General features: G+C 42.8%; 1 protein-coding gene and 1 non-coding gene across 2 annotated transcripts in view; one reads left to right on the forward strand and one right to left on the reverse strand.

Annotated features, from left to right (window-relative positions):
* The window catches only part of TNPO1 (transportin 1), an 89082-nt gene extending 79601 nt beyond the window's left edge, over window positions 1-9481 (reverse strand). Inside the window, exon 1 of the mRNA XM_056112486.1 lies at window positions 9373-9481. Within this exon, the coding sequence (XP_055968461.1) occupies window positions 9373-9387 (15 nt within the window). The 5' untranslated portion in view covers window positions 9388-9481. The remainder of the gene's footprint in view (window positions 1-9372) is intronic.
* A 5197-nt stretch (window positions 9482-14678) lies between these two features.
* TRNAE-CUC (transfer RNA glutamic acid (anticodon CUC)) lies at window positions 14679-14750 on the forward strand. The gene has a single exon. It is a non-coding gene; the product is annotated as a tRNA-Glu (tRNA).
* Window positions 14751-21638: the final 6888 nt, after the last annotated feature.

Consider the following 21638-nt stretch of genomic DNA (forward strand, 5'->3'; position numbering starts at 1 on the left):
TAAGTACTGTTTTAATTACTGCAGATACAGAAATAAATGAAAGATCTTTGCCCTCTTGGCACTTACATGGGAAAGGAAAAGACAATAAACAGACTATACAGTACAAACGTTTTCTGCAAAGGGCCAGATAGTAAATATGCTGGGCTTTGCAGATTCTCTATTTCTGTTTTACAACCCTTTAAAAATGTCAAAACCAATCTTAGCTCACAGACTGTACAAAAACAGGCTCATGGAATAATAGCATACGGAGGCCTGACACAGCCAGTTAGAAGGTGGTATGTGCTATGCAAAAATAAGAAAATTCAGCATAATAGGTGAGGGGAGGTAGGTAAAATCAATGAGAAAAGTAGATATTTGTTAGCACATTCCAGACTTCTTCCAAATAAGTTTGTTTTGTTTTAGGACCATACCATAGCTGTGCTTCAGATTATTCCTTTGTAAAGAAACAAAACAAAAACAAACCACCTAAGTTATTTCTTTCAAAAAACAAACTATTATTTCTCTCATTAAAATAAATAAATAATCCCTACCTCTTATTACCCCATTTTTTGGTTTTGGTTTTTTTGTAGCATTATTTCTCAAAATAATCGGCAGCTGAAGATCTCCGGTTCCAGCCACAGCCATGCTTAAGACCGCTCTCCACACGTTCGGACCAGCCTCACGCATGAAGGGACCGGCAGAGGAACCCAGGTGTGCGGGACCTGGGGCACAGATCTCCAAGCCTGCTCGGATTGGGACTGGGGCCTCCTCCACCCAGATCTCCCACATTTCAGGAGTTACACCCGTCAACTGCCCCCCCCCCACCCCCCATTCCCATCAATGGCTAAGACCCAGAGACTGTAAAACCCTACTCCTGGAAGCTTTCTAGGTCTTACTCTGGTGAACCTTGCAGGCTACCAAAAGTATCCTGCCCACACATCAGAGTCTGGCAAACTCCCCGTGGCGTATTCAATATGTCAAAAACCAGTAACAATGATGGTTCTCATTCTCCTGACCCTGAAAGAGCCTCGAATGTGGCACTTTTTAAAATCTCAGGGCTAGGACGAAGGAGACGTTACTGGGACCTGATTGAGGCACTCGATGACCAACAGGATGATAGTGATACAGTGCTTTCTCAAAAAGTTGTCTCTATTTGTCTGCTTGCCAAGTCTCTCCCTTTCTCGAATCTGGGAACTCAATGGCAGCTATGTCTGAGGCCTCTCCTGTCTTAAACCTACTTCAGTCAAACAAAGGAATTTGTTTGCACTACTCTCCCTAAAACTACTCAGGTTCTCTAGTAACTTCCATGTTGTGTTGTGAAATACCTTATGCCATTGATTCTGCTCGACTTACTTGACCCCTGAGAAACATTGACACAGCTCTTTGTTCCCTTATCCTTGAAACACTATTCTTTGCGCTTTCCAGGATACCACACAGCCCTGGTTATCTCATTACCTCAGTGCTGGTTCCTTCCTTCTAAATCTCCTTTGCCTTTTTTTTCACTGCTCTTACATTAGTAAGTCCCAGGGATCAGTTTTTTTTTTAATTCCCCCTACCTTTTCACTTCAGTGGTAATACCATTCAGTCTCTTAAACACCAACAAAACACAAATGATAAGAAGCCTCTCTTCCTAACTCCATTCTTCTCTTCCTAACTCCATTCTCACAAGCAACAATCTATTCAGCATTTCTATCTAAATGTCTAACAATAGGTATCCAACTCCAGAAAAAAATTCCTCCCTTAGATGCCTGCTCTACCTACAGACTTTCTCATTTCCATCAATGCAGCTCAGATAAGAAATGTTTGAATTTGCTGTCTCCTCTTTGACTATTCAAATCTCTCCTTTTAAAAATGAGGTGTTTTTTCTGTTTGTGTGTTGTTTTTTTTTTTACCATTAAAACCACACTAGGATCTTATCATGCCTCACTCTCTCCACTGGCACTAGGCACTGTGCCTCATCTCACTGAATTACTGAATTTTCAATCTCACTAGGCTACTCCCTGGTTTTCCTATTCTACCCTAGCCCCTCCTAATAAGTCTTTTCTCAATATAGTTGTCAGATTGAATCTTTTACAAATTAAGACATTCAGCCCCTCTATTTATGGTGGTAAACCCTGTTTCAATGCAGAGAAAATCTAATCCTTGTAATGGGCTCTAGAGAATCTACTCAACCATCTTCCATTTCTTCTTTACCTCCTGACCTCATTTTCTACTCCCACCACTTACCCTCCTTGCTCAGTGGCCATTTTGCTCTATTGTAAACATTTTGCTCAGGTCTTACTTTAGGGCCTTAGTTTTAGCAATGTCCCTGAGCAAAAAAAGAGGATGGTATCAAGTACAAAAGTAGATACAAATAAGGCACAACTTCCAAACTTACCTGGTCTACTATTCCATTTTCAGGAAACAAACAAAACACTCAGGATAGGGGGGAATTTACCTTCTAAGTGAACAAACAAAGTTTCCCCAATGTCAAAATGAACAAATACTTCGTGAATGGACACATATCGTACACAAAATTCTTCATAGTTTGCCACTGTAATTCATTACTTTTGTTATCCTGTGTTCCACCCAAAAGAAACTATACTATTTTGTTCCTAAATATTCTCCAAAAACATTTTTTCTACTGGCAATATGGTGGACGAATTCTTGGACGCAATTCTATGGTGGCAATTCTTGGACGAATTCCTTAGTTTATTTGTAGACTGGGGCTAACTCGGGGCTGGAGCGATAGCACAGTGGGTAAGGCGTTTGCCTTGCAAGCGGCCAATATGGCCGACCCGAGTTCAATTCCTCCGCCCCTCTCGGAGAGGCCAGCAAGCTACCGAGAGTATCTCGCCCTCACGGCAGGGCCTGGCAAGCTCCCCGTGATGTATTCGATATGCCAAACACAGTAACAAGAAGTCTCACAATGGAGATGTTACTGCGCCCGCTCGAGCAAATCGATGAATAACGGGAGGACCATGACCAGGGCTAACTCAATAGTTGAACCCCAGTAATTTATTTGTATCTGTCCAGCAACTTCACAATTTGCTGAAATATTTCACGTCCCTAATTTCTTGATAGTAAAGACAAAGCAAAGGAATCCTGACCATTCTAGCATCCCTTTGTTCTAGGAAATAGCTACTACGTTAAGAATTAAGGAAGCCACTATTGCTACAGAGTGCTTCAAAGTCAATTGTAAACTGCAACTTCATTTTTTGAATTTAGTTTTAAGTATAAAACTATCTCTCACACTATGTGGGTTGTCTTATTTTCCTGGTCTAGGCCCTAGTCATTCCTCTTAATTCCCTCAATTTTGATAATTTTTTCCCCTCGCCCCTCTGTGGGCTTGAGTGATTGCACAGTGGGTAGGGTGTTTGCCTTGCACGCGGCTGACCCGGGTTTGATTCCTCCGTCCCTCTCCAAGAGCCTGGCAAGCTACCGAGAGTATCCCACATGCATGGCAGAGCTTGGCAAGCTCCCTGTGGCGTATTTGATATGCCAGAAACAGTAACAACAAGTCTCACAATGGAGATGTTACTGGTGCCCACTCGAGCAAATGGATGAACAACAGGAGGACAGTGCTACAGTGCTCCTCTCTGTACTAAGGTAATTATTAAGTGTAGATATGCTTCCTGCATTCATTTAGAAACCAGCTTTATTTGTTACAAATTATATCTCAGTTAAGGGCTTTTCCCTTCTTTTCTAGAATGTATATGGTGGCCAGAGAGACAACTCAAGTGGCAAAGCTAGACTAGCTTGTGTCAGATCCCAGTTTGATACCTGACACTGTACAACTCCCAAAGTATAGCAGGCTGAGGGCCCATATGGCCCCTAAGCACGCTGGATCTGAGCACCCTGAATCTGAGCATCCCTCAGATTGGAGTCTTCTTTATGAATGTTTGTGTTTAAATGAACCCCTAAGCACTGGCAGATATATCCCAACCCCACCAAAAAAAAAATCCAGACAATTAAAAAAAATTCTTTATTTTGGTGGGCTTTTTTTTGGGGGGGTTTACTATGCTCAATAGTTATTCCTGACTCTGCATTCAAGAACTACACCTGGCAGTACACGGGTGGACCATGTGGGGTGTCAGGGATCAAACCCATGTCGAGTACAAGGCAAATGCCCACCCACTGTGCAATCACTCTGGCCCCCTACAGATAGATAATTCTTAATTGGTCTAAATTTGTAATTTATCCATTACTTCCTTTTTCCAACTCAGTTTCAATCTTAATAATGTAATCTATGGTCTACAGTTAATAGATTTAGTGTTCAAGGAATTATAAAAATTCATTGTAAGGTTCTATATGTATTCAATGTAACATTCTGAATATTAAAAAAAATTTTTAAAAAAAAAAGGTTCTGAAAATAATTACTGCATAAACATGTAAAATAAGAATGCATGAACCTGCAACCAGACTTAAATAGTCTAGAGTCCCTGGTCAAAAGGTTTGCTTACCTATTTTTCAGTCTCCTACTAACAAAAATGGAAGTAACTCCTATATTTAACATGGCTACACTGAGACTTAGTATATAAGTAACAACTTATGCTAAATAAGGGGTAGAATATTATGTGGACAAAGTATTATTTCACTCCCTCTGTAAGCCCAGCTCAAGAAGTGCAATAAATACAGTGCTCTTCAATTTGAGTCCATATTGCAATTCCCTAAGTAATAGTACTTTGGCAATATAGACCATGAGTTCTACATGTTCATTTAACTATGACCCAGACCTACATCAGACCTGGAGCCCTATGCATGCTAGATTGTGACTCCAGCCCTGCCCTCTGAACTATCTCCCCAGTCCCAGAAATTGTTTTACGGACAAGTTTTATTGTTTGTTTCTTAGGCCACACCCAGCAATGCTAAAGGCAGTGCTAGGGGATTACTTGGGATGCCAGGAATTGAATCCAGGTTAGTTGCATGCAAGGCAAGTGCTATATCCACTGAACTATTGCTCTGTCCCCTGATTATTTTTTTATGTAGCACTGTGTCACTGTCCTCCCGTTGTTCGTCGATTTGCTCGAGTGGGCACCAGTAATGTCTCCATTGTGAGACTTGTTACTGTTTTTGGTATATAGTATATACTCCATGGGGAGCTTGCCAAGCTCTGCCTCGTGGGCGAGAGAGATAGTCTCAGTAGCTTGCCGGGCTCTTGGAGAGACCAGAGGAATAGAACCTCGATCGGCCAAGTGCAAGGCAAACCCTACTTGCTGTGCTATCGTTCCTGCCCATTTTTTAATATATAAGTATTATTTCCTTATTATTTCTTTATGTAGAAGTCCATCCTTCCTTCTTTCCTTCCTTCCTTCCTTCCTCGCTCCCTCCCTCCCTCCCTCTTTCTTTGCTTTTTGGGTCACACCTAGCGATGCACAGGGTTTGCTCCTGGCTCTGCACTCAGGAATTATACCTGGCAGTGCTAGGGGGACCATACAGGATGCTGGAAATCGAACCTGGGTCAGCCTCGTGTAAGGCAAACACCCTACCCGCTGTGTTATTGCTCCAGCCCCACTTATGATGGTTTTAAAGAAGCAGAAAACAAAATATTCATATGGTAAAAGTCTGGACTGTGTAAAAATGCAAATCAAGAAAAATGTATCAATCTGTTTACACAGTTATCTCAAAGCTCAGCTATTAGCAATTTCTGTTACTTTATAGTTATTTCTACAGTATTCTAAAACAACAATGATGATGATAAGAATGGCAGTTATGAGTTATGGAGTATTTACTACATGCTAGTCCCGATTCTAAGAGCTTATATTTAGTCCACAACACTATGAAACAAAGAAACAAAAAATGAGTCACAGTGAAGTAAGTTGTCCAATTAATTATGGAAGGTGCCAAAATCTGAATCCCAGAGGGCTTGCTTTAGATCTCTATTCCTTACCATTACACTACAGTGAAAAGATATAGATGGTTTTTCCATTTTAACCTTTAGATAGGCATACATCAATTCAAATAATGTCATTTTCAGAGTTAACTTTCTTTCAGTTCTGGTTCCAAACTCTGCTCAGCCACAGGGTGCCATCCAGAATGAGATGTGGCCATTCTTTTATAGGTTCTACCTAATCCAGAAAATTCCAAAAAAATCTGCATCCTTTTCTTTTTTCTTTGGAGGGGGAGGGGTGGCGGGAGAGAGGAAGGCACATCCAGCATAGTTCAGGGCCTACTCTGTGCTCAGATATCACTCCCGATGGGCGTGAGAGACCATACATGCTGGGGATAGAACTCTGGGTTGGTCTCATGCAAGGCAAGGGCACTAACAGCTGTACTATGTGCTCCAGCACCTGTATCCCTATTTTGTTCCAGTATTTCATTTAGCCCTTTAGACGCAATAGTCTCAATTTATTACATCTGACAGTCCTTGACAATCCTTCAGTGAATTCCAGTAAGGAGGTCTTGGAGTCATCAAGCTTGCATGTAGAAATTTTCTCCTTTACTAACACTCATCCAAAACCACAATTTCAAATCTAGTTACCACTCACACACTTGACTCCCACTGTGATTTGGCAACCCAGGAGATCTCACCTACCATCACTCACCAAAAATCTACTATGGCACTGGCTGAATGCAACCAATTCCAATCCCTAACCTCTGGAGATTTCTCTCTCTTGAGGAAGCTTCCTTTTTGAAGGTGGCACTGTTCTCCACTGTTTTTGAAAACATCAATGAATCAGTCACATTGATTCTCTGAGTTTTCTCATCTTTGCTGGTAAATTATAAAGTTTTTGGCGAGGGGGTGGCCAAAACTTTTGGGCACTACTATGTATGTCAAAACATTAAGCTCAGAAATATTCATACTTTAATTCCAGGCAAGAAAAATTACTCCCACTTCTGTGTTCTGCTTTTACTTCACTACTTATGTCACTTGGTTTGGCTTTCTTTATAACCAAGTTTCTTTACAACAGTATTTGTAGAATCCAACACTGTTAAATGCAGTATTTCTTCTAAATATAACATAGTTACATTTTAATAAAGTTCATTATTGTGATTAGAAAAACTATCTGGTGACTTTATAATTATGTAAGAAAAATTAGTTATAAAAACAATGAATACAATAGCTGTTGCTAATGTAAACTATTTACAACCAGAATCACATACATGTTCACTATACTCTTATCCTACTCACAATATATAATGATAATAAGCTTAATTACTTTAAGCAATTTTTATACATACTTCAGTGAGAGGAATATGTTAATTCTTTTTTTTTTTTTTTTTTTTTTTGCTTTTTGGGTCACACCCGGCGATGCACACAGGTTACTCCTGGCTCTGCACTCAGGAGTTACTCCTGGCGGTGCTCAGGGACCCATATGGGATGCTGGGAATCGAACCCAGGTCGGCCGTGTGTAAGGCAAACACCCTACCCACTGTGCTCTCTCTCCAGCCCCAACATGTTTATTCTTAATACTTAAGAGTGAAGATGAAACCACATCAGGAATAATTCAGGTGAAGACACCTCTTTAGGAAAAATGAAAGAGTACTAAAGACTTTATTAGGTTTATAGTAGATCAGTGAGGTATAAAAATCTCATTGCCAAGCTGCTACGAACTCATGTGCTGCATATGTAGGGGAGTGAAATAAAGAAATATGCATCTTCAAAAATTTGCAAGTCTTCATCTCGGAGCTTGCATTCTTTGAGAAGAACGGGGAGCAGGGCAGGGGAAAGTAGAAAATAGAATTGTATCCCAGAAGATGGAATCATTCCCTCCATCACAAAGTATACTTTATTCATCATTCTAAAGTAAAAACTTCGCTATAATAGGGAAACAAATCCAGCAGAGAACTTCTGTTATCCTAAAAACGAGCAGTTCAGTGCTGCCAAGTTAACCACCTTCTATTTTCCACCTCCGCATCCCAATCCCTCCACCCCCACCCCCTCAAAAAAAAAGTATGTAAGCACTCATCACTTGTAGTCAGCAGTTTCAAAGCAAGATTGTTACTAATCTTCTTAGTGCAACTGTCAAAGTCAATCGATGGAGAGTCTCCCATTTTAAAACATATACCCATCATCCCTGCTGGAGGATCAGAGCTAACTTGTGATTCTGAAGATACACAGGCCTAAATTTCTGCGATCCTTAAAAAAAAAAATCCCAACCTTTATTTAAACCCCATCTACCCCCACAAACCGGTCAACAAACAGGGGATCATTTTGAAAAGGAAGAAAAAAACCATTAGTTCCCCAAACAGGTTGTCTGTGGTGGCGGGTGGGCTCCCTTAGCAGCTTTTTCTCTGCTGCGTGCTCGCGTGGGAAGTACAAAAGGATTCCAAATGCAAAATAGACACACACACACACACTGCAACACTTTTCACACACAACTTTCTCTCCCTCACACCCACACACACCCCACAACACTCACACAACTTTCTCTCCCTCTCACACCCCCACACACATACCCCACAACACTCACGCACACACCCCACAACACTCACACAACTTTCTCTCCCTCTCACACCCACACCCCACAACACTCATGCACACACCCCACAACACTCCTACACAACTTTCTCTCCCTCTCACACCCCCACACACATACCCCACAACACTCCCATTCCCACACAACTTTCTCTCCCTCTCACACCCCCCCACACACACCCCACAACACTCCCACACAACTTTCTCTCCCTCTCACACCCCCACACACATACCCCACAACACTCCCATTCCCACACAACTTTCTCTCCCTCTCACACCACACACCACACACAATGCACTCCCTCACACAACCACTTCCTTTCACACACACGCACTCACACACACACACACTTCTCTCTCTCTCTCTCTCTCTCTTTCTCTCTCTCTCTCACACACACACACACACACACACACACACACACGCACGCACGCAAACGCGCGCGCGCGCTCACACTCTCTGTCCCTGTCTCTCCATCCTACGCGAAACCCGGACAGTCACAATTCTGTAAACAGGTCGGGCGGCCCCGAGCCCCCCCCCGGCCCCACGGCCCCCCGCGCCCCCCACGGCAGGGGACAGAGCGGCCGGGAACGAGAGATCCGCCCGCTGAGGCGAGGGCGAGGGCGAGGGCGAGGGCGGGTGCGGGCCCGGCACACCGGGCGGGGGGCGCCGAGCGGGGACAAAGCCGGGTCGTCCGGGCAGCGGCTCCCAGGGGCCGAGGCCGGCCGCTCGCCAGCGCGCCCCCAACGGGCCCCGACTCGGCCACCTGCCGAGCCGCCGCCGCCCCGGCCCGCCCGACGCGGGAGCCGGCAGCTGTTGGGCTCGGAACCGCGCCGCGCCGCCGCCGGGCTCCAAACGGCCGGGCGGGCACCTGAGGGGCGGCGCGCCGGGCGCCTCTCGCCGCCGCCCCGGCCGCTCGTCCCGCGGCCGCCACCGCAGGCGCCCGCCCCGCCCCCGCCCCCGGCAGTTCGGGGCCGCGCACCCTCTCGCCACCTACCCGGTCCCACACCATCCCAGAGGCCTCCGGCGCTCGGGCCCTCTTGCCGAAGCGGCGCTGCCTCCCGTCCGGGGCCGGTAATGGCTGCGGAACAAAGAGAACCCCCGGCTGCGGCGAGCGGCCGTCCGATTGGCCGGGGGGCGGGGCCCGCCTCGGGAACGTTCCGCGGCGGTCGCCTTGGCAACGCGGCGGCGGGGCCGGGCGGGCCCGCGGGGCGGCTGCGGCCCAGCTAGGCGCGCTGCGGCGGTTTCCGAGCCGCCGCCGCCGCCCGCCGCGGGGCTCGCACAGTCGCGCCCGCCGCGGCCCGCGAGCTGGTCCCCGAGCCTCGGCTCGCTGGAGCTGCCGCGGCCGGCGCCGCCCTTCGCTCGGCGCCGGCGAGCGGCCCCGACACGGCCCCGGGCAGCGAGCGTGGCTGCAGGCTGGAGCGTCCCACTCCGCCGGCCGCTCGTCGTCTTTACCCCGGGACCAGCCTGCACCCAGAGCCCGGCTCTGCGGTCCCTGTAAACGCGGGACGACGTGCGGTGCAGCCCGACCATCACGTAATTCTAAGGTCAAAAAAAAAAAAAACAAAATAAACGACGCTTCATACTATTCATACTAGACGCGTGGATAACTCCCTGCCCTGATTAGTGCACGGGAGACTTTTGAAGACTTTTGACATATCTCTGTATGCAAAAATAAACGATTCCTATGATACAGTTTGACGTCTCCTGCTGTGCCCCCTTCTAACAACCGGCGTCTATGGCTCTTGGAAATAAAAGGCCCTTCTCTCCGTGAACAGCCATGATGAGACATTAAAACGTCTTTATTTTCTGAACAGGAGGGAAAAAAAAGAATTCGAAATGGGAGAGGTAGACGACTGTACACTCAATTTTCGTAGTGATAATGAATGGATAAAAATAGTCTCCCCTCCATCAGGGGATTAGGCTTATGTATGGATTTTATGTGAAGACTAAATTTGCATAGCTGGATCATCATTCTTTCCTAAGGTGCTGCTGCTGCTGCTAATATTCTTCCCCACGTGTAAAGAAGTCAGTTGTTTTGACTCTCCTGCTTGCAATTGCTGTACGTCAAGCTAGGAGAATGTGCAGTGGTGGTTGCCTGCCCGTCAGTCTAGGTAAAGACAGAGTATCAGAACTTGATTTTTAATATTATTTTACTAGACCAGCTTATTTTAACCTGTATTTCCATTGGCAACAACAGTCATTTTTGTATAGGGATAACTGGTTTATTTCCCTAAATTTCGGGTGGAAAATGACCATTTTATAGTTAGAAAATTGAACATAACAGGCTATAAGCAGATTAAATAACTGAAATAGATGTAATTTTGTTTTAAGGTTAATTTGAAATAATAGTGTACCTCTATAAGGAAGAATAGAGTACTAAGAAAAAATTTAATGTAAACTTTAAATGGTGGCTTAATTTATCTGCAGGGATATTTATACAGACTAAGCATATTTATCCAACAAACAAGAATTATTTTTGCATGTGAAAAGTTCCATTGTGAAATAGAGTCTTTTGTTTTATTTGTCAATTGTTTGGGCCACACCCATCTTTGCTCAGGGTTTACTCCGAACTCTTGTCTGCACTCAGGGATCACTCATGGCAGGGCTTGTGGGACCATATGGGGTGTCGGGGATTGAACCTGGTTTAGCTGCACAAGTCAAGTATCTTACCCACTGTGCCCTCTCTCCAACCCTGGAATGGAGAGTCTTAACCTGAACAAATCGGAATATATGACACATGAATTTAGTTTGCTAAAGAAAAATAACGTTACTTTAAAAACGTAAAAACGTGAACGATTAGGAGCCTGAGTGATGGTACAGGGGTAAAGCATTTATATTTTGCGTGTGGCTCCAGCACCCCTGGAGCACCCCCAGGAGTAATTTCTGATTGCAGAGCCAGAAGTAACTCCTGAGCACCACCGGGTGTGGCCACAAAACAAAACAAAATAAAACAAAACAAAATAAATATAAGGGATTAGCAAACAATGTAGCACAGTACTGTAGTACTGTCCTGTTGTTAATTGCTTGCTCCAGCGGGCACTAGTAACGTCTCTATTGTGAGACTTGTTAGTGGTTTTGACATATCGAATACTTCACGGGTAGCTTGCCAGGCTTTGCAGTTCCGAAGGGATACTCTCGGTACCTTGCCAGGCTCTCCGAGAGAGGCGGAGGTGGGCCACGTGCAAGGCAAACACCCTACCTGCTGTGCTATCACTTTGGCCCAGCAAACAATGTAAAGAAAAAATGACTGAGCCCTTAATAAGGAAGTCACCTAATAAATAGCTTGAAAGTAGCTGAATTGAGAAACAATGACATCTTATTTGTATATTTAAGATTTATTGGCCAACATTTTTTGAAAGGAAAAATTATTGATTATCAAATGTGAGACTGACTAGGGTAAATTAAATATCGATTTTGTCAAAAAATTTAAATAAAAATAAATTTAAATGTTAGCATAAATAGTCCTGCATTGAATAAAGTCTTATTTTATCTATCTTCTAAGGTAAATTAAAAATAACATGTTTCAGCAGCAAACTTTATACCCATTAGCAAGGATTTATTACAATGACTTTTTTCATTTTCCTGTTATTTGTTTTCTCTTTACATAGTCTGCAGATAACATTGCAACTAATCTTGTAGTGTTTTCTCTTCATATCCATAGGCACATTTAGTAAAACGGAGGAATTTTCAGTACTTTGAAATAACCTAGATTAAATTGGAATAAATTTTGTTTTTATCTTCAAAGCCTCTTGGGTATATTTTCCATTTCTGCATAATTTTTTTCTTTTTATGTTTTGTTTTTGGGTCACGCCTGTCAATGCTCAGGGATTACTCCTGGCTCTGCACTCAGGGATCACTCCTGGCGATGCTCATGCAAATATGGGATGCTGGGGATGGATCCCTAGTTGGCCATAGGCAAGGTAAGCTTCTTACCTGCCGTACTATCTCTCCAAACCATCTGTATAAATATTTTTTTCTAAAGTTAAAAAAAATTAAACAAACTAAAGTGAAAGATCAGCCAGTGTTACAAAGAGAACTTAAGGGAGCACACATCCCTCTGCATCCTCATATTGAAGGCAGAGATGCAGTGCCAACTGGAACCTACCCGGCAAGCATGCTGTGAGGAAGGAGGTGGGCTATGAGTGAGTGCTGTTACAGGCTTGTCTACTACAAAACCTTCTGTTGGCCTTGCTCACTGTTACCTTCGGGGTCTCAAATGGGATAAGATAAAGTATATTAACAGCTCAATAGCACAATAGTTGATAGATACTTAGAGGGAAATACAAGATGATATTGCTAGAATGAATATATTTAAAAGCATAGATGTTTGAGAGGAGGAATGATTATTGAAGGAAAGGACGAGGGGGAAACCAATCGCATCTAGAACCCCCACACTTGTTAATTATCTTGAGAATCCATGTATGGTGATTATAGAGAAATTCAATTAGAGAAAAGAAATCATCTTTTCTTCAGCTTCTCCATATAGGCAAGCTTCTAAAATAGAATGCTGATGAGAAGTCTTGGTTTTCATTTTTTTATATCTGGAAAGATGTAGGAATTCTCATTATATTCTTTAACACATAAGGACTTGGCCAGTTAACTGTTTTAGGAATCATCTTCTCACTGAAAAATCTCCAAGTTGGTATTAAGGGAAAAAATTTTTTCTTTAATTTAGGAAGATAGTATAGGGTGTAAAGCACTTTGCATGCAGCCAATCTTGGTTCAATACTTGTTCAATCACTGCTGAATATTGGCCCCACCCCGCTAATACTTTTATTTGGAATAGTTTATTTATGAGTCTGAAAGAGACAATTGTAGTCTACAGGCACTTCTCATTTCAAGTAAACACAACAGAATTTGAATTTACAAAAAAAATCATATTTTTATGACAAATTGGGAAAAGATTAACTTCAAAATGCCTTTAGGCATTAATACGTCATAGTGATTAAAAAATAGGCTAGAGTAATAGTGCAGCAGGTAGAGTACATGGCTTATACACAGCTGACCTGCTTCAATTCCAGCACCACATACAGTCCCTGTAGCCTGCTAGAAGTGATACCTGAGTGCGGAGCCAGGAGTAATCCCTGAACACTGCTGGGTATGGCCCAAAACATATACATATATATGATTCTATTTTTAAAAGGATCTAATTGGGCTCCTACTTCTGAGAAGATGAAGTAAACCACATTCTTCCCACTTAGAACAATTGAAATCCCTGAACATTACATTACTACAAGTAGAAAACTGAAAGACAGAGAGAAGACCAACCAGCAAGAACCTGAGAAGAACATGGTTAGTTCCCTAGACTTTCTTTTTTGCATCCTATATCCAAGACTTGTACCATAAGAAGCGAGGGACCTAGAAAATGCTTTTATTTACAGTGGAGCAAGGAAGCCCCATGGAATATTACTATGCAATAAAAAGAAGCTATGGACACACATAGCAACCTGGATAAATATCCGGATTGTGATGAGTGAAAAAAGCCAAACCATGGTTCCTCCTAGCCAACAATTCCCTCTGCTTGATTCCTCATTAGGCTTCCCTTGTCTCTACCTCCAACCTCTCCTCTTTCTTCAAAAACCCCAGGAATAGCTCAGTGGCAGAGAACCTACCTTGCAGGCAACATACCCGTATTTCAATCCTGGGAACCACCATACATGCTGAATGCAATCCAGGTGGTACTGCTTGTAATCTCTGGAACCACAGTAAGCATGAAATACTGCAACTAAGTATGAGATACCTGGTAATCAGTAGAAAGGGGGAAACAGAAGAAGGGGGGGAAAAACAAACTAACTAACCTTTTGTAGAATTAAGTTGAATTTGATTATAAGAGTTATGGACTCCATGCTGATGATGTAACTCAGTGGTACAGCACATGTATGAGGCCCTAGGTATAATTTGGGCCCTAGGAACCAAAAATTAAATAAAAGTTATGGGGACCTAAGATAAGACTATGTATTTTTATCAAGGTCAAAGACATTTTTGGGTTAGGGGGAGAATACAACTACATATATTAAGAGTCAAGGAATGAGAACTTAGATCAAGTGATCCACCAAAATAAAGACACGTACAGACTTCACAGAATAAACCAGAAAAGCTCACTAAGTGGAGTTTGGGCCACACAGCAAGTGACTGAAAAGTTATGAAAGTCCTGTTGAAATGATGATAAAGGCCCTCCCGTTGATCGTTGATTTGCTCGAGCGGGCCCAGTAACGTCTCCATTGGAGACTTTGTTGTTACTGTGTCTGGCATATCGAATACTCTCGGTAGCTTGCCGGGCACTCCCTGGTGGTCTAGCACTCCCTGGTGGTCTAGTGGTTAGGATTCGGCGCTCTCACCGCCGCGGCCCGGGTTCGATTCCCGGTCCGGGAAGTTCTGTTGAAATGATGATAGGGGCTGAAATGATAGTTTCAGTGGGTAGGGTGTTTGCCTAGCACGTAACTGACCTGGGTTGGATCTGTGGCACTCCATATTATCCCCTGGGCTTACCAGGGGTGATCCCTGAGCACTGCTGGGTGCAACCACAAAACAAAAACTTATGATGAAAGAATCCATTATTTTCCATCAATATTACTGGAAAAACTCGGGTCAAACTTTGAAGTTTCAGTTCAATCTACAGAGGACTGAGAAGGAAGGATGTGAGGATCAAATTCAAATGCAAGTGATAAAAAACAAATATCCTGGTAACTATGAAATTTCTGGAAGCTTCATGCCAATCAAGAATGTAGACTATGGTTCCCTGAGCACTACCAGGAGTAATTCCTGACTGCAGGGTCGGGAGTCACCCTTAAATATCTCTGGGTGTGATTCCAGGCCAAAACCAAAAAAAAAAAAGTAGAGACTATTCTATCTTCCTGTTTTCCCACTTTTATATGACGCTTATTCTTCATGGTCCAATTTTACACCCACATTCCAGCCAATTAATTAGGAAGAAGAAAAGATAAGGAAAAGATATGTTCCTTTTAATAAAGATGCGTACACTTCATTTGCTATTAGCTAGAACAGTATCACATGTCACATACCTAGCATAGCATCTAGGCTTACTTCTGTTCCCAAATCAAAATGCAAGTGTACCTCTCACTTTAATCCAAGACCTGCCTTCTTGGATCTGCCTTTCATCAAAACTTCTTCAATCGCTTAGAAATGACTCCTAGATTAAAATCTTTATTGTAGCTATAAAACTACATGGTTCTTGTCTGCTTCCATTTTCATCCCTACGTGTCCACTACCTGCTGCATTGGTCCTGGTCATTGTCTCCCACACACATACTGAGGTCATATTTATGTTAAACTCTCTGTACTTGTTTTCTCAGTTAGATTGCAATCAGAGCCAGAAAACATTCACCCCATAATCTCTTCGTATCTCAGAATATCTCACTTTGACAACCTTATTAAGCACGTTTTCTTATCCTGCTTAATTTTGTTGATTGCATTTGATGCTGTCTAAAACAATCTTTTCCTTTTTTTATCTTTTGTATTGGGGCCACATCTGATGATTCTTGGGGGTCAAGAATGATTGATGATTACTAGCACTGCACTCAGAAATTACTCCTGGTGTTGCTCAGGGGACCATATAGGATGTTGGGGGATCGAACAGGGGTTGGCCACATGCAAAGCAAATGCCCAACCCACTGTATTTTTACTCTGGGGCCCCAAAAAATCATTTTCTATGGGGGGTTGTCCACCTCTTTTAATAAAATGTTGACTCTATCAGAGTGTGAGAGTGTGAACTTGCCACTTACTAACAATGATACATTAGCATTAAGAATAAGATAATAATGTGCATACTTAATAAGTGATTATTGAGTAAATGAATGAATGAGTTGGGCAACTGGCTTGGTGAAACAAATTATTAAGAGAATCTTGTTTTCTGGCTTTGTTTCTATGCTTACTGGACAACTTTATTATTGTAACTTAGTTTTGTATGTATGTTTGATTATTGTAGAACAATGTATTTATATCTAAATATCGGCAGACATTCTGTTTTTTCTGCATATCTCCCTGAATTTGGTTAAAGGGAGTTTGCTCTTGAGAGACAGGGCTGTCTTTTGGTTTAGAGTATTCCAGGTAAATGCTGATCTTGCTGGTCACCCTTTCTTGGAACTGAAGTGGGGACTCCCTATGTCACACCATGGTAAATCAAAAGAAGACTCTATGAAAAGCTCTAGCTCGGAGGGCTAACATACTCTGCACATCTCCAGACTTATTTTTAGTTCAATTTCTGAAAAAACCCCTTAAAATCACATATTGAAATGACACATAATAACAGCTTATTATTTACTCTTCCAGACAATACTCTTTGATTTCTCTAGTCCTTTCTTAGGACGTAGTAAATACAGAAGTTAAAGGTAAAGCTTTAGCTCCAGGTATATCTCAACTCAAATCCTGGCTTTTTCACGTTGGAGGTGTCCATGATTTAATTTATCTCTTTGATGAGAATAATAGTGGTCACTTGATCACTTGACTTCCCATTAATCGTCGATTTGCTCGAGCGGACGCCAGTAACGTCTCCATTTGTCCCTGTTGCGTGCTAGTGTAGCCCAATGGCATCTGTTTGCTCTAGGAAGACGAAGAGCCTCAAACCAATCATTCATGATCTTGATGAAGAAGTCTGACCATCTGGTAGGTGGGCGGCCACACGGTCTTTTGACATCCCGTGGAATCCAGTCGGTAACGACTCTAGTCCAGCGGTCGTCTCTAAATCTCATTACATGACCAGCCCATCTGATTTTTGACAACTTGGCAAACGAGACAGCGTCCCTGATCCTTTACCATCGATGGAGATCAGAACACCGGATTCTTTCTCTCATTTGAGTGAAATGTGATATTCCAAGCATAGCTCTTTCAATTCCTCTTTGGGAGACCCGAATAGCGTTCTCATCCTGTTTGCGTAGGGCCCAGGTCTCTGAGGCGTATGTTAATGCAGGAAGAACAGTGGAATCAAAGAGATGTGCTCGTAGCTGGAGGTTCTTTGTCCTCTTAGTTATTTCTTCAACACTCCTGAAGGTGTTCCAAGCTGCTCTCTTCCTCCTGCGCAGCTCAGGTGCAGATCATTTGTCATGTTGACTTCTCGACCTAGGTACACATAGCTGTTGCATTCGGAGATGGTCGTTCCATTGAGAGTGAATGGTGCGTCAGGAATGAGGCTGTTTCTCATAAACATTGTCTTCGTAAGATTCAGCTGTAGTCCTACCTTTCCACACTCACGGTCGAAGTTGGCCAGCATTTGTGCCGCTTGGCTAATGATTGGTGCTATTAAAAGAATGTCATCAGCAAAGTGGAGGTGGTGTAGTTGCCGACCATCTATCTTCACTCCCATTCCTTCCCATTCCAGTCGTCACATGTTGTTCTCGAGGGTGGCACTGAAGAGTTTCGGTGAAATGGTATCACCCTACCGAACCCCTCTCTTGACATGGATGATTACCTCTTTGTAGAATGGTGAGATCCTGGTAGTGAATCCGGAATACAGCTCACGGAGGATCTTGATGTATTGGGCTTGAACGCCCTGATTGGCTAGGGCTTCAATGACCGCTTCCGTCTCAACAGAATCAAAGGCCTTCTTTAAATCAATGAACGTTAGACAGAGCGGCATCTTGAACTCCCGAGAAACCTCAATGAGCTTGGTTATCGTACTTATTGTACTTTCAATGCACATATGCTAGCATCAGATGCATCCATCGAGGACCTGATTGTACAAGCGCAAAAGATCAAGTACGACATCATTGGTCTGACCAAGACAAGAAGGCACCAATCTCACCGTGCCGTTTTCGACACTGGAGAAGAATTGTTCCTCAGAACATGCGATAAAAGAGGTGTCGGAGGCTTCGGTGTCCTTGTCAATGCAGACTTGGCCATGAGCATTGATTCATTCGAATGCCTAACAACCTGAATCGGATGTTTACATTTGAATAGATGTGGCTCACTGCCAGCAGTTTCTATATTCATTGTCTACGCACCAACATCTAATTATGATGAAGGAGAAATTGAGAAGTTCTACATGGAGCTGGAGAAGTTCTATAAAGAAGACCATACCTTCTACAAGATCATTGTGGGTGATTTTAATTCCAATATAGTACCAAGAAGATCAGCTGAAGAACTTCACATCGGGACCCATGGCCTAGAATTGAACGAACAGTGTGAGAGACTGTCTGAGTTCATCATGTCGACCAGGACCATCCATGGTAACTCACAGTTCCAGAAGACCGAATCTAAACCTTGGACATGGGAGTCTCCCGGTGGACGATTCCACAACAAAATAGACCACATCATATTCAATAATAGTGGTATTCACCTCCAAACGATTGTTGAAAGAAGGAAAGGTAGGGGGCCAGAACGATAGCACAGAGGGTAGGGCATTTGCCTTGCAAGCGGCTGACCCGGGTTCGATCCCCAGCATCCCATATGGTCCCCCAAGCAGTGCCAGGAGTAATTCCTGAGTGCAAAGCCAGGAGTAACCCCTGAGCATTGCTGGGTGTGACCCCCCCCCAAAAGAAAATAAATAAATAAAATAAATTGGCTTCTTAAAAAAAAAAACAAGGAAAGGTAGTCATAAAATTACCACATTGCCTGGGATAAAGTAAGCAATCAGTAAATGCCAGCTAGTAGTATTCATGCTTGGAAGGATTAATTTGTGCCAGGGAAATAGTAATGCCTGTCCTACTAATATTAACAATATGACGAAGAAACAGAATGCAAGATTTTTTTTGTTTTGTTTTCTTTTGGCATGTCATCTCTGCCTCTGTTGTAACTCCAGCCTTTCAGTTGACGACCTCTCTAGTAATAAACCTCCGATCTCTCTATGGCTGAGATGAGAGTAGTTAGCTGTTTTCAGGGTAAGGGTTCTCACACTCTTTCAATCAGTTGTTGCATAGGCAGACTTTGCCTTTTACTGGACCTCCTGGAGAGAAAAGGCTTGCTTCATTAGGGATTAGGTTCCTAGTTTTCAAGCTAAGAAAGTCAACAGGTGTATGGCAATTGATGAAAGCATTGTGATGGCATCTTGCCTTCTTAGCAATCTAATTTCCAATATTATATGTATTTATAACAATGCATGACATACATTAGAACATTATTCTGAGAAAGAAATATAAATTATATGAACAAAATATTACAAATCGTATGGATAGAAAGGAAGTTAGGGACTAAATATATGACTCAATAGACTGAGTGCATGCTTGGTTTGCAGAGTCTGGGGTTCAATCCCTACCGCATGGATTTGAATTGCTATGTTGACACTTAGAAGTCACTTTTCACTTCTGCATCTGTTTTCCATCCACTGAAATTTGCCAAACTTGCTGGACTCCATTGCTGTTTCTCCAATTCTTTTTGTGCTTGTGGATTAGTTGTATTAAAATTGTCCTTTTGGTCCAGATGCCGGGGGCTTCTTTACAGTGTGGAGGCAAAGTATCTGGTCCAACCCTACCGTGCAAGCTTGGGTCCCAAATTAAATTTGTAATTGTCAAGGAGTCAGGCAGGAAGGTGTGAAGGAATCTGGGGCAAGTGGTGGAAGAATGGAGGCCGGGGGTGGTAGGAAGTGAAGTAGGAACCTTGTGTGCCTTGAAAACTATTGCAATTGATTGTGTAAATCACAGTGTCTAAGTAAAAAAAAAATTCAGAAAAGAGAAGAATGGCAATTTCAGAAAAGAAGAGAAAGGAAAATATGCCTAGCAGATTGAACTACAAATTTTAAGGCTACTTACTTTTAGATAATGTATGGTATCATTTTATATTTTGACAAAGAATTCTATGCATTTAATTTTGAATCAGTAGATTAGCAACTAGGAATTAAATAGTAAAAAATAAATTTAGGTTCAATTCTATTGCTATTTTAGGAGTCATTGTTTTTTTTTTTTCTTTTCGGGTCATACCCGGCGATGCACAGGGGTTACTCCTGGCTCACGCACTCAGAAATTACTCCTGGCAGTGCTCAGGGGACCATATGGGATGCTGGGAATCGAACCCAAGTTGGTCGCATGCAAGGCAAACGCCCTACGCACTGTATTATCCCTCCAGCTCGGGAACCAATGTTTTAATTTTATCAGAACCGAAGGGAAATTACACCAAAATTGACCCAAATAAACTGTTGAGTAACTTTCATATTATGTATGTTGTGAAAATTCTCTATAAATTTATATTACAAATGAACCATCAACTTTCTCAGAACAAAAATATCCTGTTAAGAAAGAGTTATACATAATTAGAAAATCATATTAAACTTTCTTTTGGCAGAGGGGTATCAAACTCAAAGCCTCAATAATGCAAAGTTTATGTGCTGTCCATCAGTGATTGAGTTCCCTTCTCAACTCTTGGTTTATTGTTCTAAATACACAGATTGTGGGTCAGTGAGTAGTATAGAGTAGGGAGCTAGGCTGAGTATGATACCCAGAATGGCATATGATTCCTCAAGCACTGTGAAGAGTGATCCCTGAGGACAGAGCCAGGTATAAACCTTGACCACTGCTAGGTGTGGCTCCAGAACCAAATCCCACAGAAGAAAAAAGCATTGTTATAGTAAAACATACAGATTAAAAATTCAAGATACCGGGGCTGGAGCAATAGTACAGCTGGTAAGGCGTTTTCCTTGCATGCAGACGACCTAGGTTCGATTCCCAGCATCCCATATGGTCCCCCGAGCACCGCCAAGAGTAATTCCTGAGTGCATGAACCAGGTGTAACTCCTGTACATCGCCGGGTGTGACCCAAAAAGCAAAAAAAAAAAAAAAAACCCAAAAATTCAAGATGCCTATGTCATCTTTTCAAGTTAATCATCCCTGGAAACAGACACAAATCAGGGCAATAGAAAAGTCTTTTTTTTTCTAGATTTTCTATACTAGAAATTCTGGGTCTATGCTATCCAAGCATACAGTGCATTTCACCAACCCCTGGAGTCTTTCTGCTATGAAGACATCGATACATTCACTCTAGACCTTCTCTCTGAGTCACTTAATCACTTAATCACTTAACTTCCCGTTAGTCAGCGATTTGCTCGAGCGGGCGCCAGTAACGTCTCCATTTGTCCCTGTCGCGTGCTAGTGTAGCTCAATGGCATCTGTTCGCTCTGGGAACATGAAGGGCCTCAAACCGATCGTTCATGATCTTGACGAAGAAGTCTGACCATCTGGTAGGTGGGCGGCCATGCGGTCTTTTGACATCCCGTGGGATCCAGTTGGTAACAGCTCTAGTCCAGCGGTCGTCTTTAAATCTCATTACGTGACCAGCCCATCTGATTTTTGACACCTTGGCAAATGAGACAGCGTCCCTG

The sequence above is a fragment of the Sorex fumeus genome, unplaced genomic scaffold (assembly GCF_029834395.1).
Source record: "Sorex fumeus unplaced genomic scaffold, SorFum_2.1 ptg000018l, whole genome shotgun sequence".
In the NCBI taxonomy this organism is placed as follows: domain Eukaryota; kingdom Metazoa; phylum Chordata; class Mammalia; order Eulipotyphla; family Soricidae; genus Sorex; species Sorex fumeus.